Consider the following 27,983-nt stretch of genomic DNA (forward strand, 5'->3'; position numbering starts at 1 on the left):
AGGGTCCCGTGTGTCCCAGCACAACTTGGGCATTTGTATGGATTCAGTCAGTGGCATTAGTAGCTTTTAGATTGTTAAGGAAATGTGATTGATCAGCATTTATGAAAAACAATTTGATATGATGGGGGAAACTTGGCAACAGTGCTGTCTTTCCAGAAACGTTGTTGTGATCAGATCAAGTCAGCAATGATTATGACAAAATATTTACAAAATATAGATGTGGTTTGCTGATGGAAATACCTATCCGAAGCTGTTTAGGAGTACGGGAATTGAGTACTAAAATTGGTAGTTTGCTTTAAAAAACAGTGGTTCTTTTAACCTTTTTTATATCTACAATCCCATCACTCAGTAGCATCTCTCACCATTTCTAGAATCACTGCTTTAAAATGACTATTTGTACTCATAGTTATTTAATTTAGAGGAAAGGAAGGGTAGAAAAGCCATTTCAGAACTCAAATATTGTTGAATTGGTTTTGTTTCTACAAGTATTCACTTTATTGTGTTAATGTTTGAAATGTGAATGCCTTTTAGTATGATGGTAGAATAATCATACATTGATACAGTGAAGCATGGATCCCTGGAAATATTTTTTTGATTTTTCTTAGGAGCTCCAAGTAAATCATGATAACATAAAACTAACTTCGTGAAAGTACAAAGCAAGGAAAAAATACTTTTTCACATACAGTACAACTTTCTGGTCCTTGAAATTTTCTTATGCCTCTCTACTACTCCCTGGTGGCTGAATCCAAAATGCCTTTTTACTAAGGAGCTGCTTTTTGAAACTAGTAACTGTATTTATTGCAGAAATGTGATTAAAAAAATATATAACACTACCAATGTTTTGCAGAAAAGTTAGAAATAGCAATTTAATTTCATTTGTAATGAATTCTGTATGGGTTTAGAATCTGGAATTTACATTTCTTTAAAAGAAGAGCAAGATGAAGCAGTGATGAGATCTGAGCCTGAAACTGGTAACTAAGAGCTAAAGCTAAAACCAATTAGAGGGCCAGCCTGGTGGCGCAGTGGTTAAGTGTGTACGTTCCGCTTTGGCAGCCCAGGGTTCGCCGGTTCAGATCCTGGGTGTGGACATGTCACTGTTTGGTAAAGCCATGCTGTGGTAGGCGTCCCACATATAAAGTAGAGGAAAATGGGCATGGATGTTAGCTCAGGGCCAGTCTTCCTCAGCAAAAAGAGGAGGATTGGCAGCAGTTAGCTCAGGGCTAATCTTCCTCAAAAAAAAAAAAAAAACAATTAGAACAGACTGCTCAGGCCTTGCAAAATTAAAATAGCAATTGTAAAATATGTGTATATTTTAAATTATCAAAGTATAATGCAGCTCACTTAAAAAGTCTTAAATAATATGATTAGTCTTTAGTGCCTAGCCATCTAGATCTTTTCTCTCTATATATAACAACATACATATCTACTTTAAACATAAATTATATAATACTGTACATACTGTTTTGTGATCTGCGTTTTTCATTGAAGTGTCATGGATATTATTTCATGTCCATCTGGGTATTTATCCACTCTGAATTAAGCATTCAGATAAGTGTACAAGGATGTTTACCAAGGACTATTTGAAATTGCAGAAAAAACTTTTTGAAAACATCATAAATAATAGGGCTGAAATTGGTTAAGTAGTCTCCATTGTGTAGATAACTACAGTTGAACTGACTGTCACGTCCTTACTGACTGGCCCTTTCCAGAGTAATCGTTCAGTAATGTCTGTATTTACACCTACACGCAGAAATAGCTTAATCATTTAGAAGCATCGAAAAACAGCATCTGAAATTCTTGTGTTTTAAAAAATTAACTAAAAACTGCATTTAGGAAGTTTCTGACAAATCAACAAGAAATATTAAGTAAAGTATTTTGAAGAAGAATCTAGTTTTTTCGTGGTTGGTTTTGATTTTTTTCTTTCTCACGTAAGTATTGTATTGAGTTGTACTTGAGTGTGGTAGTAATGATTTGTGGGGCTCTTAGAGTGTAAAGTTTGTAAAGCATTTTATTAGTGTTCTGGAAAGGATCTTTGGATGAGAAATTCAAGAGCTAGTAGCATGGTCTTCTGTTAGTACCATGTTGTGTCTGATTTTGAATTCCCAGCACTTTGTGTGTCTTGCTTAAATATTTCTCATTCAGTGTGAATCTAATTATCACTCTAAAATAATTAAATGTTTATTTGGAAAGGTTTTGGTTATAACTTTCTACATTATGGATAGTTTTAAATATATGCTAAAAGGATACCCTCTACTTAAGGTAAAATGTATTTAGTACCCAAATACCAACAAATAAGGGTTTATCATGTTCAGATATTAAAGGGAAAAATGACATATTTTCTAGGCTATGCCAGTAATGTTAATACACAATCAGTATTGTTTATAAGGAATTTTATTTGTGTAAACATAAACATTCTGAGTTTGTTTGTACATGGATGAATTGTTTTGCCCAGATTTAACATAGATACACACAAAGCCCAGTCCCAGAACATACAAGTCTTTTTTTAAGCTCCTTCATTCTTTCTGCTTCAAGAACATTCTGTTAATCCTATTCTAGCAATGATGACCAGTTTTACATATAGTTGCCTGCCTCTACACTAGATTGCTTCTGGAAAGAAGTTTTCTTCTGTAGCTTGCCCATGGTAGTCACTTATTTTTTCATTTTCTTCTTGTCTGACCTAGAACCAGTACAACTTTCAAAATCACCTATGACATAAAGTATTAATGTGTGGTAATATTTAAAATATATCCATTACTTTATTCCTGGGGTTATGAGCTAACCAAATAAGGTCTTTCCTGCTGCATTGATTGTTTCATAGTAACTCTGTGTGACTCAGACTCATGTGTTTTCTAGTTTATAGGCTCTGCTGAAGAAAGGGTAAACATTTGGGTTTTTAAACATTAAGCTTGATGAAATCACTCTGAATTGTGAAGTATGCAGAAATCTTTGATTATTCATTTCATTTAACTGCTGCAAGGGAAGTTGCAGGATGAAAGGCATACAGATAAGATTAACAAACAATTTTTAAAAGTATGATTATGTTGAAGCTCAAACTTTTTTTGTGAAGGAAACAAGAATTTTATAAAATTGTGTATATTATTGGATCAGATATTTTATAAAAAATGTTTTAGTGGTGAATTGTCGTCTTATGTTTTGTTAACGTTACTTAAACTCTAAGGCAGTGAAAAATAAAAATGCCAGACTGAAGAATGTAACTTTTTTTTGCTGCCTTGACATACAGTGTATATTCTGCTTATTTCCAAAGTCAAGAAGAAGAAAGTGAAGATGAAGAAGACACTCAAAGTTCCAAATCTGAAGAACATCATTTGTACTCTAATCCAATCAAAGAAGAAATGACTGAGTCCAAGTTCTCTAAGTACTCTGAAATGAGTGAGGAAAAACGAGCTAAACTTCGTGAAATTGAGGTTAGTATTGCAGTGAAGTTTAAACAGCACTTCACTGGCCTTCTTTCACCTTTTCCACCAAACTAGGCACCCTCTTGGCATTGTACCTTGGTACGTACCGTTCCCTCTCTGCCTAGAAACCTTCAAACCAGCTGACTTCCTTCAGGCCTTTTTAGTTCAAGCATCCTTTTCCTCATATCCTTTTCGTACTCTTCTGCATTTGCTTACTTCTCCCTATTTATCTCTGTTGTGATTTTACAAGTATTGTGGTATATGTATTATGTTTTTTTTTTTCTTGCTTGCTTGCTTGTTTAATGTCTGTATTCTCCACTAGGCTGATTTCCATTAGAGGAAAGGACCATGTCTGTTGTCTGTTCATCATCATATCTCCAGTGCCTGGCACATAGGAGATCCTCTGAAGATACTGATTCTAATGAATAGACTGTATCTGCATTATGAAAATCATTACATTTTGGGGCTGGCCTGGTAGTGTAGCAGTTAAGTTTGCATGCTCTGTTTTGGTGGCCAAGGGTTTGCAGGTTCAGATCCCAGGTGCGGACCTACACACTTGCTTATCAAGCCATGCTGTAACAGGTGTCTCCCATATAAAATAGAGGAAGATAGGCAGAGATGTTAGCTCAGGGCTAATCTTCCTGAAAAAAAAAGGGAAAGGAAAATCATTACATTTTGAGTGTATGTGGTGTGTAACAAGGAAAAGTGAGATTTTCTGGCATGTTCAAGTTATATGTACATTTTATTACAGTAGGCTCATTTTATGTGTCTGCACCCCTTAGTGATGGGGAGAGAGTAGACATTAAGTGGGGCTTAACAATAAGAAGGAGAAAAACTTGAAAGAGTCCAAACTATCTCAAGCAGATTTTTCCCTTCCTCTAGCCCCTGTCCTTTTTCAATGCCTCTTTTTTATTACCAAAGGTATTCAGACATGTCAGAGAGGGAAGGGTTTTGCAATAGGAGCGTTCCTCCTATTTCATCCACCTTCATTTCACCTCCACGGTGATGAAACATTCCCAGTAAATGTTAGCTGCAGTGTTGCAGTCAGTCCAGAGCCTCAGAAGTATATGTGAGAGTGAATTTTAATACTCTGTCCTTTCGTTTAACAGTATTTTGAATGCCTCTTGTGTGTCAGTGCTATTCCTTTTACTAACTCGTAATCTCTACCACATTAGTTACCCTGTTTCTGCTTCTCCACCCACACACTGTTAGGCTGATGATAAGTTCTTGCCCACCTCTTTCTCCAGTATCACCTAGCCAGAAATTTAACGGAGAAAGTATTTTGTTTTAACCTTACACAGAATCAGTATGGTGTCAGTTATAAGTGGAGAGGAGAGATTTTTAGAGTTAATAAGTTGATTCATTTTTCCTGGGATGTATGCATATACATTCTTTATAAGATTTTTAGGGGAATAAGATATTGTGTATCAGTGAATGCCCTCAGCTGTGGATGTTTTTCAAGCTGCACATGTCCCTTCTTAACTCTCAGAGCTCCTCCCAACCATACTCAACTCTGCCTTACTGACCTGATGGAACTGTTGGAGTAGAAACAAAGACTGAGTTCAATAAAAATATGTTTTCTTGATAATTGGAGTTATCCCCTTATAAATGTCAAAACAGACTGATCATTGTTAAATGTTCTGTCTCCTTATTGACTTAGAAGAAAACCATGTAATTTAGCTTTTTATTAATTGGAATGGTTTTTATGAATCTTACTATTTCCACACTGTATATGTGATATACGTGTGTACACGCATTTCTGTACTTTGTGTGCTCTTTGATAATGTCTCTTCTCCCTTCGTTGTCAGACACTCAGCGCTTGTTTCTCCTGCTCTCATAGTGCCTACCTCTTAGAATTTACTTGCCCTTTTGAGCTTTGGACTGTGAACCAAATCCTAATTTTAAAACATAGATCTTGGCTTCATTTTAGAATTACCTAATTCTTCTCCCTTATTTACTCTGAGATTTAGTCATGTGGCATAAAGGTCCACAACTGGTGGCAAATTTGGACTAGAACTCAGCTCATGAGCATTGTTGCTGTGTTCTTTTTTCTCTGCCCCTAAATTGAATGTCACTTTCTGAATATGGAATCCAGTGAGTACTCTTTTTTTGGAGAATCCTTAAATAAAGAATAAAGTTCTAATTAATTTTATTCTATGTTATAGTATATATAGTATGTATGATGCATCTGTATACTGTAGTTTTTCTTTTTAAAAGCTCTTCTCGTTCCCCAAATGTGTCCTAATAAAGATATCTTTAGGTGAACATTTTTTAGCATGGGATTAATAGACACCAAAAGATTTGTGTTATAAAATATTGACATTCTCTACAAAGCACTTCGAAAACATGCAGCCGTATGATGTTGTAGCGTTGCCTGGAAGCAAGTTCTTAATCTTTCAGATACCACTTAGAGCAGTGCCCAGGCTGGAGCTGTCTTTTCCAATTCTGCTGTTATCCTTATTTCTCCTAACAAGGATTGGAAGAGTGGAACACTAGATGGGGAGCCAGGTGGCGGGTCTTCTATGTTGTTGGAGAAGAAAGATCCCTTTTCTGTCCTGATCCCCGAGGAAAAAGTGAATAGTTGAGTGGGAAGGTGATACTTGCCACTGTCCTAGGGGAACAGAGGCGTAGATGGCTAAGAAGCCATTGCACAGGCTGTTCTCTTTTGAGTTGGGACCCTTTGTTACCTGTTTTTTGGGTGCCCTGGACTTGTGCTTACACCTAAGTTAGGCCACATCAGCAGGAACTGTAACTTGGGATTTTATAATGATTTTTAAAAAGGTTCTCTAGGAATGCCTTTCCCCAGAGTAGCATTCAGGTCTGTTGTTTGGCTCTTGGACACTTTACTTAAACTGATTTACCACAAATACATTCTATAGAACAGAGCCGTTTTAGTCATGAGAGGCTTCACACAGTGTTGAACTCCGACATTTAAGTATCTCCCCCTTACCTTTACATCTTACCGTCTTTTAAAATGTTATCATCCTTAAAACGAGAAAAAAAAAGCCAAGACCTTGTAAGGATTTTGAAAGAAGAGAACCTCAAAGCTCTGATTATAAATGACCCTGGTTATAGAAGTGGAATTAGGTAGAAAAAGGGCAAAAATCAGAGAACTTAATAGAAATGCTCATGAAGTCAGAAATAGTGAAAATACCTCTTTGAAAGGAAAAAAAGGGTTTTTTTTTGTTTGTTTGTTTTTTAAAGATTTTATTTTTTCCTTTTTCTCCCCAACGCCCCCCGGTACATAGTTGTGTATTCTTTTGTTGTGGGTTCTTCTAGTTGTGGCATGTGGGATGCTGCCTCAGCGTGGTCTGATGAGCAGTGCCATGTCCGCGCCCAGGATTCGAACCAACGAAACACTGGGCCGCCTGCAGCGGAGCGCGCGAACTTAACCACTCGGCCACGGGGCCAGCCCCGAAAAAAAGGTTTTGTAGCTTGTTTCCATTCTATTGGAAACCCTCATTTGTAGGGAGGGGGGGAAAGCCTAAAACAATTGAGATCTTATTTTTAAAATATAAATAAAATATTCTAACAGCATTTAGTCCATTTTAAGGACATATCACTGCTGAATAAAATAGTTTACGATGCTTGCATCTACAATAATTCCATTAGACAAGAATGTCTCCCCCACCCCCCTCTTCTAGTGAAACAAGATTGTACAGGTTTGGGACCGTAACCAGGTGGTACCATCCAGGATCCATGTGCTGTCCACCTCTGCCTCTAGCATCGTCTAAGTCCTCCTGCTTTTCACCTTATTTGTCCTTCCTTAGTTCAATAAGGAGGTGTATATAATCAGCCAGTAATCTCTTGGTAAACTATAGGTGGTCATTCTTTCACAAACAATGCTATAGTGAATATTTCTGTACAGATAGTTTTGTGTTTGTGTATGGATACATTACAAGAAATGGAATTTGAAGTTTTTCTGATCTTTTTTTAATCAGTATATACTCTTACTGTCTTAAAAAGTACATTCCAAATGTGATTTAACCTTTTTTGATGTCTTGATGACTAGTGATTGCACTATACTGTAAAAGGAGTGAAACCTTCAAACTATGCAGCTCTGTGTTTTGTCCTACACGAGCTGTAACCAGCATGCTGCTGTTCTTTTTAAATAGTTGCTTATCTTTGTATGTTCTGCTGGCTGTCATATCTTGCTGGAAGTATGCTTGCCTGTAGCAACATTGCCTTTCTAATTTGGGGAACCAGATACCAAATTCATTATCATTGTGTTGAGATAATAAGTAGATTCTTAAGGGCATATGAATCACAGTCATCTCATATGGCTATGCAGGCTGTGGACCACAGCTAATCACTTGAATTTTGCGTAGTTGGGCATGTCTCACAAGTGGCCTTCAGATAAGGGGGTTTTATGTTGACATTATATTTTGACTGAGTCATAATCAGTTACTACTTTGCTGTTTTGATGTTTTTCCTTTTTACACACTTGTTTTAAAGAAAAGAATTTTTTAAAAAGGGGGCAAAGGAGGCCTTTAGAAGCTATAGTGATGAAAAGATTTATTTTAAACGTGTTTTATTTCACAGCTCAAAGTTATGAAGTTTCAGGATGAATTGGAATCTGGAAAAAGACCTAAAAAACCAGGCCAGAGTTTTCAAGAGCAAGTAGAACACTACAGAGATAAACTTCTTCAACGAGTAAGGAAAACATATACACAAATAATGTGCACTTTCCAAAGTTACTTGTTTGACTACCTAGAAAATTGGTATATTGGTATACTTAAGGAAAAGTATATTTCAAATTACATTCTTTGGTGTGTAAATGCTGAATACTGGTAGACAGGGACATTTGAAATTTGATGTTCTACAATTATTTCAACTTGGAGAAAGGTCTTAGGGCATCAGCACAGTATTTTATTCTGGATACTACAAGTGGACTAGAAAACCCTGCTGAAAACATGCTTTCAAAACTGGAAGACCCTCCAGAAAGAGTCACATTTGTGACAGTGAGATACTGACAGCCCCTGAAGTGGCACAGAGACAAAGATGGAGTTAGAGATTGGGAAGTTCGTTTAGGGTTCTTTCCATTGTTTCCAAGGAGGGACAGCAAGTGGTAGAATACCTTGTCAGTGAATTCTAAGCTTTTGAGGGACCTCATATTCTTGTACATAAAAAAGTATGGATATACAGAGAATTTTAGAACAAGGAGGCCCATATTGTAATTGTTGAAAGAACTCAGGAATTTTATTGGGACTGCTATTAATTTTTACCTATGTCTTGACTGTCATTACAAAATAGATTACATAGAAAGAGAAATAGGACAAAGCTAGAAAGGAGCTGACAGTCACTACAAAGCTATTAATAGTGTACAAGTGGTGGTGTGAGCAGCAGTATGGTAAAGCAGCTTTGTGCTGCACTGATCTGTGGTCTCCTGGTGCCACTCTGCTGAGCACTTCTAGCCAAGTCAATGAAGCCTGCCTGTTCTCTGTGAGACTGGGTTGATTGTCCCAATTTAGCAGTATTTTGAGTTAGATAATAGCTACTATTACTCTTATTATTGAATTAAAATGTTTAAAATATTTTAAGTATTTTAACTGTAATTTGATTCCCATAAAATTATGAATCAGGAAAATACATCCTACAGATCACCAGAGGGAGTCAGTCTCCTCAGCATCACTTTTTAAATTTGTACACTATATGTTGTATTAGGAAAAAAGATAAATGAGATTTTTGAAAAGATGCCATGTATCTGTACCCCATGAGTGCCTTTGGAGATGGTGGCAGGTGTTTGATATGCATGAAAGACTATACCTTGAGATGCTCACTGGTCCTGATGGTAGTAATATATGTATTACCATTTTAGTCTCCTTGCATTCCGTGATTGTAATTGGAGAGAAGGATGTGTTTGAAGGTACATACCAGGAGTCAGCTGACTGGCCATCAACTCATTTTTTTAAATAAACTTATTGCAACACAGCCATGCCCTTTCAATTATCTGTGGCGGCTTTTGGACTACAGGGGCAGAGTTGAATACTTGTGACAGAGACTGTATGTGGCCCACAAAGCAGAAAAATATTTACTATCTGGCTCTTTACAGAAAACATTTGCCAACATCCTGTATAGGCTTTTTATCAGCTCTCAGATAGCTTTCTTGATGCATCCAAATCATAGAGAAATTAAATTCCTGTTAGCGGAGAGCTAAATTGGCTTTGTGGGTTCATTGTTTGTAGCCACTCCTTTAATTGTATTATCAACAGAAATCATAATTTCAAGTGGGAAGTGGTGATTGTCAGTAGCTGGGGATAAACAAATAAATTATTTTTCTGGTTTATATAATTGTGTAGTCATGTCATCAGTTTGTACTTTTATAAAGTAGGATTTAAAATGTCCAATACAGTGGTACTTGTTTCTCACTAATGAGATTTTCTGATGGACAGTTATCGTGAATAGTTACTTCCCCTTTTCGTCCTATTGCTTTGGTAAGAGTTCTCTCGATTAAATCAGCTTGCTGTACAATTAGAATCGCAGCTGACTGTTTTCTTGTAGTCTGAGATGGAAAGGTCAATATATTGTCAGTTTTTCATAGTTTTTTTTAGTGGAGGGACAGTACTCAGTAGGTAGTAGTTAAGAGCCCTGGCTCTAGAGCTTGGGCTCAAATCCTGACTTCATCATCCTGTGTGACCATGGGCGTGGTACTTAACCTTTCTGAATCTCATTTTTCATCTCTAGAATGAAGATAATAGTACTGTTCTTACGGGTCTTTGAAGGATTACATGAAATAGTATATGAAAGTTGTTTAGTAATTGCTTGGCCTATGGTAAGCACTCAGTAAATGTTTAGTAATTGCTTGGCCTATGGTAAGCACTCAGTAAATGTTTAGCTGCTGTCACTGGTATCACTACTATTATTAAATGCAGTAGAAGGAATGACTAGTTTTTATGGAAAAGTGGGTATTTTTTAAAAAGTCGTGTTATGCCATTAGTAGTGATTTAAAAAATGGTTAACCAAAAGAGAAAATACAGTTACATAAATGAGATTAACCCAGGTTGCTATTTTTTAATGACTAAGTATTCTTTCTTTAAAAAAACAAAACAGGAGAAAGAGAAAGAATTAGAAAGAGAACGAGAAAGAGATAAGAAGGATAAAGAAAAATTGGAATCTCGGTCCAAAGACAAGAAGGAGAAAGATGAGTGTACTCCAACAAGGAAAGAAAGGTAGAACATTTCTCATTTAATTCCTAAACTGGTTTCAAGATTTGGAATGATGTTTCATTTTGTAATATTTTCATCACTAATGCCAACAAACTGAAAAAGTATTTTTTCATGATAAATATGTTTGACTCCTGCCTGCAGGAGGCAGAATTAGCTGAGAAATGGGGCATTTAGTTGGCACTTGGCTTATTAACTGGGCATCATCCCTTTACATGGTTCATATAGTACCTTCACCTTATTTCAGTGCAAGAATTCAGTTACCGTATTAGATATCAAACCTAAGGCTTAACTAACTAAACAGCTAGCTAGATCTTCCTTGTTGCCTCTAATTTAAACATTTCTTCTGTGCTGAGGCTGCTACCTGTAAACTTGAGTCTCCCAGTCCTGTCTCAAAAGGACATTTTGTACCTAGGCCATAGGGACTTGATCCTCACTTTGTCTTCACTCTAATCAAAATCATTTCTCTTTTAGTCTTTATTTCTTACTTTCACAGTTCCTCAATCGCTGATTTAGTAGAGAAAATTGCTTCAGTTAATGGAACTGAGGTTTTCCTAATAAAAACCAAGTGAATGCAAATAAAAAAATTCTGGCTTAGTCACTTGACAGATAGTTACAAATATAGTTATATTAATTGGTTAAATAATAAATCTATCACTTTTTTGTCTTTTATTATTGTTTTGTTATAATTTCAATTTCTAGAAAAGTTGCAAGAATAGTATAAAGAATTCCCAGATATCCTTCACCCACGTCCCAGATGTTAAAATATTTCTATTTGTGCTATATTTTCTTATTCTCCTTTTCCCCCTTCCCCCCTCAACCATTTAAGAGTACCTTGCCTTCGTGATGCCCCATTTTCTTATATAACCATAATAAAAATTTTATGATCAGGAAATTAACATTAAAAAAACACTGTTATCAGAGACCTTAATGAAATTTTGTCCATTGTCCCAATAATCTCTTACAAGCAGAAGAAAATCCAATTTAGTTGAATTCAGTTTTTGTCTCAATCAACCTATCTTTAAGACTCATTTATTCTTAGTAAAAAGGGCTTTGAATGTTGTTGGAAAATAATGTTAATAAGGTCAGTGAAAATAAAGTTAGTGTAAACTGGCAGGAATTAGTAGCTAATTTAGTAGAAGGAAGATTAATGCCTGACCCTTGCTCACTTATGGAATGTTGGGGGCTTTGTTCCATAGGAAAAGGCGGCACAGCACATCCCCCAGCCCATCTCGCAGTAGCAGTGGTAGACGAGTGAAATCCCCATCACCAAAATCGGAGCGATCAGAGCGTTCAGAAAGATCTCATAAAGAGAGCTCACGATCCAGGTCATCTCACAAAGATTCTCCTAGAGATGTTAGCAAAAAGGCCAAAAGGTAAATGCAAGTCCTTTCTTGTAATATTTCCAATGCCAGTTTCCTTGTCATTCTACCAACTTTTGAAAATAATTTGGTTGGCAGCCATTTTTTAAAGGATCTTAGAAAACCAGAGAGATATACTTTGATTTTAGATTATTCCTTCCCACCTTCCCATCCCAGTCTCCTCATGACCAAAAAATGCTTCCAACAGGTAAAGACCAGCCAGGAGTTTTAAACATTGTATCCAGTATTTCATGTGGAATAGGGGTAGCTGCTTTACTTTTCATTCTGTTCTTTAGTTTCTGTAGACTATTCTTTGATTTTGTCAAGGCTAAAAGAAAAATACATCCCACCCTACCCCAAACAGTCTTATTATAAGCAAGTTCTTGGGTAGAGACTTGTGGAAATAAACAGCATAAATACCATTTCTTCAGTGTGTAATTTAGTGTGTTATACCCTTTTCCCCTTGTAGTTCCAGAAAAGTGGTTCAGAAATGTTTTATTTATCTGGTGTTATACAGAGGAATTTTCCTGAGAGCTAAAACTGCTTTATATCCTAAAACTTTATTATTGTACTCATTTTTAGTAAAATCTTTATGACATAATTTTCTCCTTTTTAAAATAGCGCTTGCGTATACAGTCAGGCGCAGCATAACAATGTTTTGGTCAATGGCAAACTGCATATACAACAGTGGTCCTGTGCGATGAGTACCATATGCAGCTTAGGTGTGAACAGGCTGTACCGTGTAGGTCTATATAAGTACTGTAGGAGAGGAAGAAATTTTCCTGTACCTTTCTGGGTTCTTCTGGCTCGTCTGAGAATTAAATTCACACGAGACAGATTAATAGAAAACAAACAGAAGTTTAATAACACGTATGCATGGGAGAAACCTAGGAAAACTGAGTAACTTGCCAAAGTGGCCAAAGCTGCCACCTTAACTACCATACTCAGCTAAAGACAGAGATGTTGAGGGTGGGGAGGGTCATGGACTTCAAAGGGAAGGAAGGCAGTTCACAGGTAGGAAAAGAATCAAACGTTTGGAAAACAAGTATTTGGGGCATGCAGAAACAGAAGAACACAGAGTGGAGCCCAACAGGCTTTTCTAGGTTCCTCCCTTTCTGCCACCTAGTTCATGTTATGCTAAGGTGATAGCTTGCTTCCTGAGATGGGTTTATCTGAATTCTTTTAGGCAGTTAAGGGGGAGTAACAAGAAAAACTTTGAGTCTTTTGTTTCTTAAAAATAATCAGCCTAAAATAATCCTCATGTTAAAGAGAGACATTTTGGGGTGGCAGGTTTTGTTCCCCTTCAGTATACTCTCTGATGTTCTCGTAGTGACAAGTCACCTGATGACACATTTCTCAGAACATACCCCTGTCATTAATCACTGCTTGACTGTTTATATATAGCGTATTTATTTGTTTTGGTCATCTTCGTGAACAGCACTTAGGCAGTCATGCCGTCTCTAATGATTCCCTTGAATGAGCTTGCAGTAGTTGGGGCTTTGTCCCTCAAGAAGATAGGCTGCAAAGCTGCCTGGGCTTTTAAAATTGTGAATGATCTTAGATGCCGTTTTGAACTTTATCTTATAGATTTAGAGGTTCAGACTTTTGGGGTATGTTAGTAACCTGGGGAGCTTGTTAAGAATGCAAATTCCCAGCCCCTAACCTCAAGACTTTGATTCAGTAGAGCAGCGGTAAGGTTCAGGAATCTGTCTTTCTTAAGCAAGCGCACCACTGATGATTGCTGATGCTGTGCAAAGGAAGTACAAAATCCGTGTGCGCGTGTGTGTGTCCAGTAGGCAAAGTCTAAATTTGGAAACATTACAACCTTTTTTATTTCAGTGACTTTGATTGTGCTTTGTTAAAGATCATTTTAGATGATATAAGGATAGTCAGTTTTGATCGCATGAGTGCTTTGATAAATTGTTTTTGTTTGTTTCCTCAGATCACCATCTGGTTCAAGGACACCTAAAAGGTCTAGGCGCTCACGGTCTAGATCCCCTAAAAAATCAGGGAAGAAATCCAGATCCCAGTCCCGGTCTCCACACAGGTCTCATAAAAAGTCAAAGAAAAACAAACACTGACGTCAGTTTTTAAGATGCTGTCATTTAGTGGAAATGCGATTTTGTTTTGTGCCTGAACGGTCTGTTTTTTTAAAAAAAAACAAAAAACAAAAAATCAAATGAAAGAGCATTCCTGGGGTTTTTTGTTTATTTGTTTGTGAATGCATGTGTAAACTCATGAGTAACTGCATCTGTAGACTGTCATTGTTTTATATTGTATAAATTACTTTCGTTGTGGCTGTTTTTCAAGATGAAATTTTTATTGTGCTAATGAATTTCATCAGAAATGTGTATAATGGATCTGCTGGCAGTAGTAGTATTTTGTTTTAGGATGTTGTGACTTAGCAAAAATAATACAGATGTCTTCCCCTCTTTTGTAGCTTTGACAATTTGAATTAGATTTCAAATAAAATCTGAACAGAAAACTATGATGTTGTGTTTTTGCCCTATTGGTGACATCAAGTCCCTTGAAGTCCTACTAATAAGTGAGTTTAGCACTTCTGTTGTGTTTCTTATACCTGACTGCACTTTACAAGCTCCATTGTTCAAGTAGCTAAAGTTTTATATTTACTAAGATGATTATCAAAATGAAGGGACCTGAGCCTCCGATTTGGTAGGTTTGCCAACCAGTTTCTTTGATGAGGTTCCCTTGGGTAATACTAGTATCCGGAGATCAAAGGACTAGGTGAATGTGGCATGGTGTTTTGTTAATGGAATGCCTGGCTAAACTATTTTTTCTTTTTTCAGAGAAGCAATATGATTTCAGTATACTCAACCTATGTCCTGAGCAACTACTTATTTTTAGGGAAAAATTAAATTTCTATCTTTTGATTTCATCTTCTATCATGAAAGAAGTTTATTTATAAAAGAAGTTTCCTAACAAGAGTTGGCCATAGAATTGTGTGTGTGGTGGTTGCTGCTTTATATTCCTCTGTAGGCTTGCTCTCAAACACTGGGATTGGTAGATTTCTACAGGGTTCTGTTGAAAGCACCTTGGTATTTTGTTTTTTTAAAAGAATTTAGTTCTAGGTTTAGCTTTAAGTAAAATTTAACAATAAAATAGTTTTCAGGAAGCTTTACATCCAATGATTTGTAAATTCAAGGTACAAAAAGTTGATTTAAACATTTGCAGTCAAAATCTCTTATACAATGGGAGTAAAATTGGTACAGTACGAGGAAGTAAGAAAGCTTGTGTGATGTTGATCATAATATTTCTATAAATATAGTGTAATAAAAGGGTATGTAGACTTGAACTGACATTACTACTGTTTGTGGATCTTGCTTTCAGTTTTCATTTGGGTGCTTTATACAGAGACCGTGGAAAACTATTCTAATAATGGATTGTTTTGAGTTAGGTTACTTTATCTTTTCAGCTTGTTTTACTTAATCTTGCCTAGTCACAAAATAAAATAAGCTGTACCCAGAATTTGGGCAGTAGGTCTGTTAGCTGAGCAGTGAGGCATGCTGTTTCCAAACTGGGCAGACATAAGAGCTTTAGAAACGAGCTCATCAGATTATTTTACTTAGCGGTTCTTAGCAAAATGCGATATTGCTTGAAAGTTATTCCCTCATCATTCACTCTTTTGTTTATCCGTATTGTCAGGAAATGTTAGTTCCTAAGTGTTGCTCGACATGATTAAACATGAACGTTTGGTGCTGGTTTTTAAAAACCTACGAATATAGCCATTTTTGAAGTAGTATGCTTTTCTACCTTGTTCATTGCTTGGGAGAATGGAATTTTATATAATTATCTTTCTTTTCGAAAATAACAGTTATGTTGAATGGCTAGTGATTTGGGCATTCCATCACTTGTTGGTATCTACTATAGGCTTAGAAATAATTGGTAAGGTAATGATTTTGCCAGTCAGGTTGCAAGGAATGCTTGTTTCTCTCCCTTTAAAAACCTGGAGAAGCAAGAGTGAGTAGAAATTCTTAGGTCAGTTTTGGGTGCTTATTTGTAGTATTTTCGTACTGGAATGGAATTTCGTAGTTCTTTTAAGCTTGATCCAGATACAGCAAACATCATTTGTCTTACAGTGGGTAACACTGGCTTCCTTTTGGGTGGGTGGATGGGAATTGCTTAGGCTTGATAGAATGTGTATTCTTTGAAGTTTGTTAATGTGTGTATTAGATTGTATTGGACTGTTAAAATCAGGAATTGCAAATGGTATTGATAGATAGGTTACTTCCAGTTTTACTTAATGAACAAATATCTAGAGTAAACCTGTGTCATTCTCCATGGACTCTATGAAAGTTTGACGGTATCAGAAATTGGTGAGTTGTAAGGGGGGAGATATTCTAACATATTTTTATAATAGTATATTATTCATCTATTTCTGATCTAAAGAACACTCTTAATTAGATATAAAAATTTCTGTAGGTTGACTAAAATGTTCATGGGCACGGCCTTCTAGTTACAGGAAATACCTGTTCCAGCTCTGTAGTAGACAGTTCTTGTCCTCTCCCACAGCCACATGTGAGAGGAAATCCTCTCTTGTCTACTTATGAAGGGCGTGGCTTAAACTCTACCGTTTAACCTAACATTTATACACAGGGATTTCTTACCGGGTTAAAACCCTTTGATCTCCCTCTCTTCTACAGGTGAGAGAGTAAATAAATGGTGGTCTGTTTCTTACCTAGGAGAGACCTAGGATTGAAAAGGATCGTGTTTGTGAATCTTTTCTTGGACTTTGTATTTCCTTATTACTGTTAGTAAACATGGGCATTTCTCAACTGTAACATGTTGGGAAGTTAGAGATTAAAGAACTAAAACAACAAAAAGCCCTGACCTGAAAGAATGCTTTTATTTGGCTCAGAATGTTCTTGGTTTTTCTCCTAAAGTTTGCAGAAGTTACTATACAGTGACCTAATTTTTCTTTATTGCAGACCATTCTTGTGGGCTTAGCCTGAGACTTTTATCCCAATTAGACTCTTAGAGGGAGGAAATACTTGCTTATGACTTCTGTATTTTTTCCCCCAAACTTTAATATTCTTGAGCACTTGAAATGTTTTTAAGAAATTTCAGTCATCATCTAATTTAGGTTTATTAGGAATATTCTCTACACATTTGCCTCTGTGGTGGTATCAGTTCTGAAAATTATACAGCCATGATAATAGTTTACCACTATGATTGTTAAAAGTGAGACTAAATAGATCTCTGTGTTGCCAAAGTGACTTTACCTGTTCTGATGACCACAACAGTGTGATTTCTTTAGCAGAGAAAGTTGTTTTTGAAAACCCATAGTACCAGTTTTCCAGGACTGTACCTTTAAGAAATAAGAGCTTTTTTCCTTTGTTGTTTTCCTCTTCTATTAATGTTTACTGGGAAAGCTAATTTTAGGAAATTCAGTGCAGATACTAATGAAGACACTAGCATAAGTTGAAAGGAACATGTGACTAAAAACTCACAAAGTGCTTGGTTTCTTCATATTTCACATGCATGTTTTAGAATAGATTTTAGAGGATATTCAATTCATTATCTTTTTGGCTTATTTCTTTATTTTTGTTAACTTCCCAGGACTTAGATAATACGCAAATACAGATCCAGGGGAAGTATCGTGATGATAGACTAAAAGGTGGGAATGTGCTGCTGTTCAGAGTGAGCCCTGTTCCATTATTGGAAAGCAATGCCTCAGTGTCTCTTCAGTACCACCCCGTGGAGCTTCAGTGTGAATGGGCTATATGTATTACTGGTTATTTGTATAGTTTTGTAGGTCTTTAGATAAAATGCCCTTGTTCATTTTCACATGGCATTGTGCTTGGAGTATTTGTGTTCTATCCTTTTACTTCAGCAGGCTCTCGTACCTTCTATCTCTGGTGATTTGAAATATCAGGAAAGACAATTTTTCAGAAATGAGAATAATATAATTGAAATCAGCCCAGCTGAAATATCCTAAGTGAGACAATTTCTTTTGAGTGAACTGATTCCATAATTTAGTTACTCTTGATGTAAGGATTAAGTTTATTGTGGAGCTGCTTTCCAGACTGTCACTTTATAGATTTTCTACATAAAGATTATATAGTTGCAAACAAAGGTTGTGGAATTTCCTTTTTGTTGTTGTTTTTTGACTTTTAATTACTTTAATAAAAAATGTTGTTTTCATAGCAAACTTTATACTGTTCATGTAATTTTCTCCATCCGGGTGTTCTGATACAAGCCCAGTACACTGTATCTAGCTTTCGGCAGCTTTCTAAGTGAAATAAGCAATGGGTCCCATTGTCAGTTGTAACTAAAATGCTACTACATTTTATATGTTTCAACTATAATAAAATATTTTCATGATAGATGATTCCTTTGATTAGGAAATGTCATTTCCTTATTGGTTCCCCTTTTTTTGATGAGTTATTTTGTTCTGTTTATTTCATTGAGGAAAATTTCAAACATATACAAAAGAAGAATAGTAGAATAAACATCCCTAATACCCATCAACCTCAAATATCATCTTATAGATGTATCTCTCAGTGTTTTTAAAGCATAATCACGCTATCATTATCACATTAAAAAATAATTCATTTGGGGGCTGGCCTGGTTGCATAGTGGTTAAGTTCACACACTCCACTTTAGCGGCCCAGGGTTTGCAGGTTCAGATCCCAGGCACGGACCTAGCACTGCTCATCAAGCCATGCTGTGGCAGTGTCCCACATAAAACAGAGGAAGATTGGCACAGATGTTAGCTCAGCAACAATCTTCCTCAAGCAAAAAAGAGGAGGATTGGCAGCAGTTGTTAGCTAAGGGCCAGTCTTCCTCACAAAAAGGAAAGAAAAAGAAATTCAGTGGTTCCTTTTTAAAAATTTTAATTTTTCACTGTGGTAAAATACTTGTAACAAGAATTACCATATTAACCATTTTTAGGTGTATGGTTCAGTAATATTAACCAGATTCACGTTGTGCAACCAATCACCAGAACTTTTCATCTTACAAAGTTGAAACTCTGTGCCTATTAAACAACAACTCCCCATTTCCCCCACATCCCCCACCCCTGGCAACTGCCGTTTTCATTTCTGTTTCTGGGAGTTGGCCTACTCCGGATAGCTCAAATAAGTAGGATCATACAGTGTTTGTCTTTTTGTGACTGGTGCGTTCACTTAGCCTGATGTCCTTAAGGTTCATCCATGTGCTAGCATGTGCGTGCGTTCTTTTTTAAAGCCTGCTTTTTTAAAGTTTCTGAATTTCCTTACAGAATTTGAAAAGGATTTTCCCCAAATGGCACATTAGCATTTTCCATTTTGAGTAAAAACATCAAAAGAAAACAAAGTAATACCAAATATATATGCCAACTGCTTCATACCACTTTTCTTTACCATTTTTATCATTTTTTGTGCTGTGCTCTCTTTAATGGTTATGTATGATGTAATTTCACATCAACACTTCGTAGCATGAGGTACAAAATATATTTTCAAAGTAAGCTGTGTGGTTTTGAAATTGTAGTGTATTAATATTAATGATCACACTCATGCTTTTTTAGTTTATTGCCTGCTGAAAAGTGAAACTAAAATTTGGCATGTAGTAAACTCAGTGTTTGAATTAGATGTTCGTTTTGCCACAAAGAAAGGAAAAAAAGAGCTTTTGTTCTAACTTCTTTTTAGGTATTTTTCCCTATCCTTAGGAAACAGAGCATTAAACTCTTACAGAGTAAGAAGGAAACACAGGAAGGAAGTAGGAAACACAGAGCATTAGTGACAAAAACCTAATTTTAAAGTGAGATGTGGCTTGGCATCGTGGTGGAGGAGAAGGAGGCGCCTGAGCTGTGAAGTTGTATTTGGACTTGAGGGCCAGCTCTTCCTCCGCTGCTAGCTGTGTGATCTTTTGGAATCTTAGAATCTCTATTTTCTCACCTATGAAATTGGGTTTGAAATAAACCTTGCGTGTTTATTGTGAGGATGAAATCCCATGTAAATTGCTGGCACATAGTTGTGCTATGGTGGCATTTAAAATTAATAAACATTCAGTACTGAAAACTAACGATGGGAACATCTTTTAGCTAAAACAGAGTATAATACTGCAGTTCCACAACATTGGTACCTTTAAAGATTGGCACCTGAGCTAACAACTGTTGCCAATCTTTTTTTTTTTTTTCCTGGTTTTTCTCCCCAAACCGCTCCCTGCCCAGTACATAGTTATATATTTTAGTTGTGGGTCCTTCTAGCTGTGGCATGTGGGACTCCGCCTCAGCATGGCCTGATGAGCGGTGCCATGTTCCACACCCAGGATCCGAACCGGCAAAACCCTGGGCCGCCTGAAGCAGAGCGCTCGAACTTAACCACGTGGCCACCGGGCCGGCTGCCTGCACTGGTACCTTTAGAAGATATCTTTTTATACTTGATTTGTATTTAGTTAGATTTGTTAAACTTATACTTTGACGATATGTTGATTTATTGCACACTGAGTATCATTTCATAGTCTGCAGTCTACTGTCCCAGTCTTATAGATGACATTTACTTCTTAATCTCCTTTGAGAAAAACATTTTTATTAAGTGGACTTTTAAAAATAATTTATTATTAGTTGTCACTTATTATTGTAGAATTCCATTAACCAAAGTTCCTGAAAGGAAGCCCATAAAGGGAAATCTAGATGTTAACAGCTTTAAATAGAGTATGTGTGGAAAGATCCAGGAGAATAATATGAAATATGATGAAGCACTGGATTCTTTGCCCAAGTTCAAAGAAACAAAAAAATCTATACAAATTACCAGAGCTGAGCAGCAATGTGTAATTTTCACAAAATGAGTTGACAGAGAACAGTATCCTGAGAGAAGACTAAAAAGAAGGTTAGTAATGTGAGTGTAATTGGTCTCTGGTATTTTGTGCTTATTTTCAAGTTATAGTTTGTATTTTCAGATTATGCAGAAATAAGAAATGTATCCTAAAACTACTTTGAGAATGGAGAGCTGAAACTATATGGAATTCAAAAAGGAAATTACACTTTAAATTCTACTCACAAATAATGGCTTTTTAGTAATGTCCTCAGGACATTTGTAAAGCTCTTTGGAGTTCTCATAGCCGCACAAATGTGAATCTAGAAGAGCAAAACTTTGATTAGAAACACTGTGCGGTCCTCCATCTGGTCGAGACATTGAAATTGAAACGAGTAAGCGCCTCACTGCACACTGGCTACCTTGGCAGCTAAACAGTCCTATTACATGAAGTGCTATTAGATGATTTTTCTTATTTCAGCGTATTTTGTTTTATTGCACTGCAATAGCTACTGGGTGTGAGCAGTTTATTAGCATCTGGGAAAATGCTGTTCACATGGATTTTTGCCGTGCTAACATCTTCATAAAAGCTCTGTCAAACTCTTCACTTACTTCTGGCAAAGTAAATTATCTGGGCCTAATACAGATCTTCCTCACAGAGTGTAGTGAGGTCTCAAAAACCAAAAGGTGTTCTAAGTAGATTTTTTTATCTTTATGTTGTCCAGTCACAATAACATTTAGCTAATGTGAATTTCAACTCTAAATTTCAAGATCACATATTATGTGTACCTTATTTTTTCATAGGTTCCTTATCCTCAACTTCTCCTGAGATATCCTATCTTAAGACTGTGTCCTTCCCAGAAAAAGCTGCAGCGTGTCCAACTCGGTGCCGAATACTGGGGATGTGTAAGTGCCACAAAGCAGAAAGACCACTTATCAAGTTCTTCTCAAGAGCATCAAAGTCTGAAAATCCTGGATTAATTCTGAATTGATTGCCCTAAAAGCATGTTTAATTTTACTTAAAGAGCAGGTGTATCTTAGAGAAAGCCTTTAAGCAGGGAATGATCTTTTCACTTGTTTGTTCTCCTGACTGACCTGGCGCTTGTGAAAACCTCTCAGAATATTCTTTATTTGTGTGTATTTTGTAAGGAAGCCTAGTGTATTCTTTATTTTGCCTATTACATAATAAAACCGTGACTAACAATGTATGAAGAATGAGAGAAAGCTTTGGTGCTAAGGGAATTACTGTGCCTCCTGTGTATTTCAGAGCTTACAGTACCATTCGTGATAAGTTGCAGAATTCCACCATCTAGATCTGAGAGGATTTCTGGAAGAGCTTTTGATATTCTTCGTGATTAACAGTCATGGCATGCACACTGATATTGTCCTACCTAGGAAAGAGTTTAAATGACTCTTCAAGTGCCACAGCCCCTCTCAGTGGGATTCAAGGTGCTCGGCTATACAGACCACCACTGCGTAGGTCTCCTTGTGCCCCACACGGCCTTATATAACTTGGATTATAGGAAAAATCCTTGAAGCTATTTTTAGTGCCTGAGCATACTAATACCTACCCCTCTTTATCCTAGACTTTGGCCTTTTGTCAGTTTATCTTGATGTGTCCTTACATGAACCCGTTAGGGATCCAAAGGCCCTTGAAGACCTTGCCAAGCTCCTTAGGACTGCCTGGAAGATGGTTCACCTGTCTTGAAACAGACCCTTTTGATGAAAATGGAGGAGAATATAATGTACTTTGGAGAAAATAGAGGACTTACCCTGCCCTCCTTACTGCTTCTGACTACCTTATAGTGCTTTTTCTCCTCCCCACTTTCTCTGAAGCTTTTGGTTCCCCCCTTGCAGAATGTGTTGCAGACAGCAAGGTAATTATGATAAAATATCTGATCTTAGTTAAAATGGTATTTCTCTCTGATTAATTTGTACAGATCCTTACCTTTGACCAAAACACTGCCCAATGCGAGAGGAAAGATGGGCAAGGGCGTGGAATGTTGGGTGTGATCACTGCCCTAATCTCGTGTGCGAGTGGGTCTAGCTGTCCAACCTCAGCACCTTAGAGCTCTTTGGATATTTTGGGCGGAGTGTGATTTCTAAAGAAGAATTTCTGACTTTGATCATTTAAATAAATCTAGATTAGCTCCTATAGGGCTTGATAGGCAGAAAGTTCACAGAAGCTGAATGCCTCCTTGAAAACCTAGCTCTTTGTATTTTGTGGCTCAGCAGGACTTGGCCAACCTTACAACAGAATATCTGGACTCCAAAGGCCCAAAGCCTTCCTTCAGCCATCCACCATTGAAAAGCAGGGGTTCCAATCACTTCCCAGCTGTGTGGCCTTGATCGAGATGCTTACCTAAGGCATTTTGAACCTATGTTCTCATCTGCAGCATGAGTGTGCCATCCGCTTCACAGGGTTCATCAACAGGTTGAGCATTTACTACTATGCACTAGGCACTCCTCTTCTCGGTGCTGGGGTAAATGGTGATGAACAGGACAGACAAGGTCTTTTGTCATAGAATTTACACACTATTGGGAGGAGCCAGACGCAAAAACAAGATCATTTCAGATAGTAAAATGTACTGAAAAACAGGTTGGTGAGACAGAAAAGTGGGTGAGAGGTACCTTTTTTAGATAGAGTGTCAAAGAGGGCCTCATAAGGGTGGTAACTTTCTAAGACCTGAGAAATAACGTGGAGCTGGCCATGTGAGGGTAGGGCCCTGAGTGCTCCAGGCCGAGGGAGCTGCAAGTGTGGGTGTCTAAGCGGGGACAAGGTTGGTGTGTTGAGGACTGGGAAGCAGTATAGCTGAGTGCAGTGAGGAAAGAAGGTGTGGCAGGAGATGAGATTAGGCAGAATGTGACATTTTAAGCAGACTACCTGATGTAGTTTCAGATCCCTGGCCACTGTGCAGAGAGAATGGAAGAGGGGTAAGAGGAGAAGCTGGGAAACTAGTTAAGAGGTTCTTGGCTGTGAAGATTAAGTGGGATCATTTAAGTAAAGCATCTAGCATAGCCCCAAGTACCTAGCAGCCCCCTGATAAATAATTCAACCTCTCCTCTCATCATTTTCTCGGATTTTGTGATTCCTTTCCCCACGAGAGAGGCTAGGTATTCACCCTAAGATTACCTTCACTTGACCTCTCTTAAACAGATCCAGCCAGATCAGGACATAGCGGCCCTGTTGCTCTCAGCTGGAAGTTGTGTAGACTACATAAGCATTCTTCTGTATCTCCAGTTCGCTGCCACCCCCTGCTACCCCTACCTGCTGCACTGCAGGGTGTTAAAAGGTGTTTGGGAAAAGGAGTCATGTGGGCAAGTAAGCTGGGAAACACTGGGCTAAACAGGCTTCTTTACAGCAGTACTTCTCGGAGCCTTGAATGCGTACCATGTATCCCCAGCCAGGAGACAGCTCATATTTCCCGAACTTTTCTGGTCTCAGAGGGCTAAAGTGCCACTGAACGTACTTTGGAAAACACTTTCAAACTGGGATTGGGCCACTGTATTTCTCAGAGTCTGATGGTCTGATTAATGGGCTGGTTAGATGTGTCAGGGTCTTTTGGCACAAACAACAGAGACCATCTCTACCTAAATTAAACACAGAGGAATTCACTGGAGGCCTATGGAGACTCAGAGGATTGATGGTGCAGCTGGAAAGCCAGATGTGGGAATCAGCAGGACGTGAGAGAGCAGCAGGCTGAAGAAGCTGGACTCACAGCTGTGGGCAGTCTGGCCAGGCCCCCGCCAGGAAGGATCGCAGCTGCAACCTTCACCTCTTTGTCCTTCTGCTGGAGGATTGGAGTCCAGGAAGGGGGCCCGTAATGGACCGAGCTTCACAGGTGGTGAATTTAGAGAAATTATAGCTTTAATGGCTACAAACTATCATTTACTGTAGTTTGCCAACACCCTGTGGTTAGAAACTTGGGTTGTTTCCACTTTTTTCTATTCTAAATAATGCTGTGATGAACATCACTATGCATAACATTTTTGTTTTCATTTAAAAAAAATTTTTGGATTATTCCCAGGTACAGAATTATTGGGTCAAAGAATATGAACGTTTAAAAGCACATGTGATGCATGTTGCCAACTTTCTAAAAATGTACTGTTTCAGACGCTCTGTAATGTTGGGGGATGGGATTTCACCACACCTTTGCCAGCCCTGGGAATTTGTGACATACTATTTTAAAAAGTAATTCAAATGGGATGAAATTACTTGCTCCCAGCTGGGGAGATTTCTGGAATCTAAAAAACAAGAGGGTGATTTTGGCACGCACTCTAGATGAGCGAGGTAGTCAATCTAGTCATCTGAGGAGACGTGTGGTCTAAAGCCCTCCCACGTGCATGAGCCACACTGAGCGGCACCATGTCCCTAGATCCACACTGATTTCCTCTGACGGCTGAGGCAAAAGGCCAAAGACTTCCCAGTATGAATCTATGGTAACTGAGTTTTTAAAAAATCACTATTTTATACTATTTTTAGAAGAGAGAAATTATGTAATAACTTAAGTGTAAGTCTTTGGGTGACTTTAGCTGTTTTCAATTTTTCAAGTGTAATTTTGCCAGGTATGTTTTTCATGTGTGTAAGTGTACGAGTATGGTCGTGTGTGGCAGGGTGAGGATTGTGGGACGTTTCTGGTACATTAAAAAATCAAGCCAAGGAATGCTGTGTCCTCTTTTACAGACAAGGGACCCCCTGAACGGGTTTCCATTTTTATGCTCTATCCTGGTGGTGAGGGACCTTCTCCTCCTAAGTGAATACTGAGAGATCCTCCTGCACTAAGAGTTAATACAAAACCGGACGTTAAGGTTCTCATCCTCCAAATCTTACCTTGTTTTTGATTAATCTGAAGAGTAGCAATATTGAACATCAAATGTCAGAGCAAGGTGGCAGAGTGAACCATCCTTGCCCTAAGCTTTCTATCCCTGTCGTCATGGGTGATGAGACACCTCCAGCTTCCGGGCCAGAGAGGAGCCGGTGCTTGTGGTGTGGGTCTGCCTCTCCAACAACGGGTCAGATCGGGAGGGAACCTCCCGTAAGCCTCTACCGCCATTCACCAAAGGTCGAGAGGAAGTCCTCACTCGTAAACAGTGGTCAGGAGAAAACCACAGACACCCAACTGCCTCCTCCCTTCCCTCCTCACAGCTTTTCACAACCACTCCTACCATTATTTTTCTTTAGTCCGCCAAGACTGCATTTACCCAATCCTTTATCACAGGTCACGTCACTTATCATGAGAGGCCCCGGATTCCTATGCCACCCTTCGCCTCCGACATTCTAATACCCCTCAGGCTAAATATCCTCTGCTCGGTCCAGGATTCACAGTCCAACAGAAGCAAAATCCCCGATGTCCTCAACCTCCTTTCTGAATGTTTCTACTGCCTTCCAGTTTCCATTCAAACACAGGTAATAGGAACATTCAGAAAAGAGGTGGAGGACATAGGGGACTTTGCTACCGTTGGACTGCGAATCCTGGAGAACAGCTGGGGGAAGGTTTGTGATCTCCGTGTATAATCTCATTTGGAAATAACATTGGAGGTCTTAAGTTTGAGTTCCTGTGTGGAGGTGTGACTCAAAACCCCCCACCTTTTCCGTAACAGGGACTGAGGTCCTCATGGATCAGGTAGCCCCATGGCGCTATGATTTCAGAGTGATGAAAGATACTAGACAACTCCCAGGGTGCTTTCTGGACACATGCATTGAGACTAAGTTGAAGCATCATGTTGCCTCAGAGGGGAATATGTGTAGGAGCTAGGGCGTTTGCATCCGAGAGGCTGCCTCTTATCTTGAAAAGGACCCTGTGCCAGAGTCAGGCAGCTTCGGTTCTTCCACGAACTAGCTGTGTGGGTTTGGGCAAGAGATGTACTGTCCTTGTGCCTCAGTTTCCTTGTGAGTCAAATCACTCTTTCCCAGACACAAGTCCACAGCCCTGCTACATCCGAAGCACGTGGGAGCTCTCAGCACTCTGATTCCAGGTCCCTCCCTCCCTCCCTCTGAGACCTTGGGTCAGCAGGTCTCGGATGGGGCCTAGGACCTGATATATATGTGTTTACTTTTAACTCTGGAAGATTCAAGCATATACAAAAGTAGACAGAATAGCAGAATGAACCCCCTTGAATATCATCAGCCAGCTTCGACAGTTATCCCTTCACGGCCACTTTGATCTGTATAAATCCCAGACGTTATTTTAATTGTACGTATTTTAGTATATTCCTCTACAGGATACAGACTAAAAGTATCCACAACACCATTATACACCAGAAAAATAATTAACAGTAATCCTTTAATATAAAAAATCCTGTAGGTGTTCCCAAATGCACAATTGTCTTATAAGAAATGTGTTTTTTTGCAATTTGTCTGAATAGAAACCCAAATGAGGATCATGCATTATGATTGGTAATATATCTCTTAAGTAACTTTTAATCCACTGGTGTCCTCCAATTTAATTTTTTTCCCTTTAAATCTTTTGTTGAAGAAACTGGCTCATTCATTTTGAAGACTTCCCCAGAGTCTGGATTTTGCTGACTGCACCCCTGCCTTCCACCACGTTTTATCTTCTGTGAAGCAGTAATTTGATCTAGAGGTTTGATCTGATATGAGTTTGGAAATTTTGGCAAGAATACTGCATAAGAGATGGTGTGCCTTCCATCGGGCACACGATACCTGCTTGTGTCTCTTGTGACATTAGCAGCCAATGATGGTTAGGGCCTGTGTCCACTAATCCATTATGGTTGCAAGTGGTGATGTCCTGAATTTATCATTCCTTTTTCACTTATTAGCTTAGATAATACAGAGAAACTTGCCCTCATCCACTGTTTGTTTATTCCACAGTGCAGTTCAGATAGGAAAGGCAGCCTAAATGCTCGATTCTTTTCCTTTATTTTCCAATTTTCAAAATCATTTTGATGCTGAGCTCTCGCTACCATCCTTCAAAGTGACCATTGCAGTGTTGTTATTATTTTTAGTCTCATCATAACCTCGTGGGTTTTAACGTGTTTGACGTGCTTCAATCCATTACAGTTATCATCCTTAGCACTCCTCTCTTCGGCCAGTGGCACCTCCTTCAAGTTGGCTCCTGAGTCCTTTGATGCATGACGTTGGTCTTCCATAGCTTCTGTGTTCTCTGAAATGACAAATTCTCCAGGCTCATCTTGTACATTTTTTACTCCAGACCTAAAACAGCTATTTCTCAAGCATTAGTGGAACTCACATTATCAAAAGACTCCTCAGGTAATTCTGACGTGCACCCAAGTTTGGGAGATGCTGGGTTAGATGTGAGGTTCCTTCCA

General features: G+C 38.2%; 1 protein-coding gene across 13 annotated transcripts in view; it reads left to right on the forward strand.

Annotated features, from left to right (window-relative positions):
- U2SURP (U2 snRNP associated SURP domain containing) overlaps positions 1–14,428 on the forward strand; it is a 46,201-nt gene extending 31,773 nt beyond the window's left edge. For 7 of the 13 annotated variants that reach the window (XM_070493475.1, XM_014852055.3, XM_070493476.1 and 4 more), the window contains 5 exons: positions 3,266–3,425; positions 7,959–8,069; positions 10,467–10,585; positions 11,779–11,955; positions 13,883–14,428. In XM_070493475.1, coding sequence (XP_070349576.1) covers positions 3,266–3,425; positions 7,959–8,069; positions 10,467–10,585; positions 11,779–11,955; positions 13,883–14,021 — 706 coding nt within the window. In that variant the 3' untranslated portion in view covers positions 14,022–14,428. Of the gene's footprint in view, positions 1–3,241; positions 3,426–7,958; positions 8,070–10,466; positions 10,586–11,778; positions 11,956–13,882 lie in introns of all 13 variants that reach the window. The other 6 variants (XM_070493468.1, XM_070493469.1, XM_070493471.1 and 3 more) reach the window with 1 other exon arrangement.
- Positions 14,429–27,983: the final 13,555 nt, after the last annotated feature.

Source organism: Equus asinus, chromosome 21 (genome assembly GCF_041296235.1).
Source record: "Equus asinus isolate D_3611 breed Donkey chromosome 21, EquAss-T2T_v2, whole genome shotgun sequence".
Lineage (NCBI taxonomy): Eukaryota > Metazoa > Chordata > Mammalia > Perissodactyla > Equidae > Equus > Equus asinus.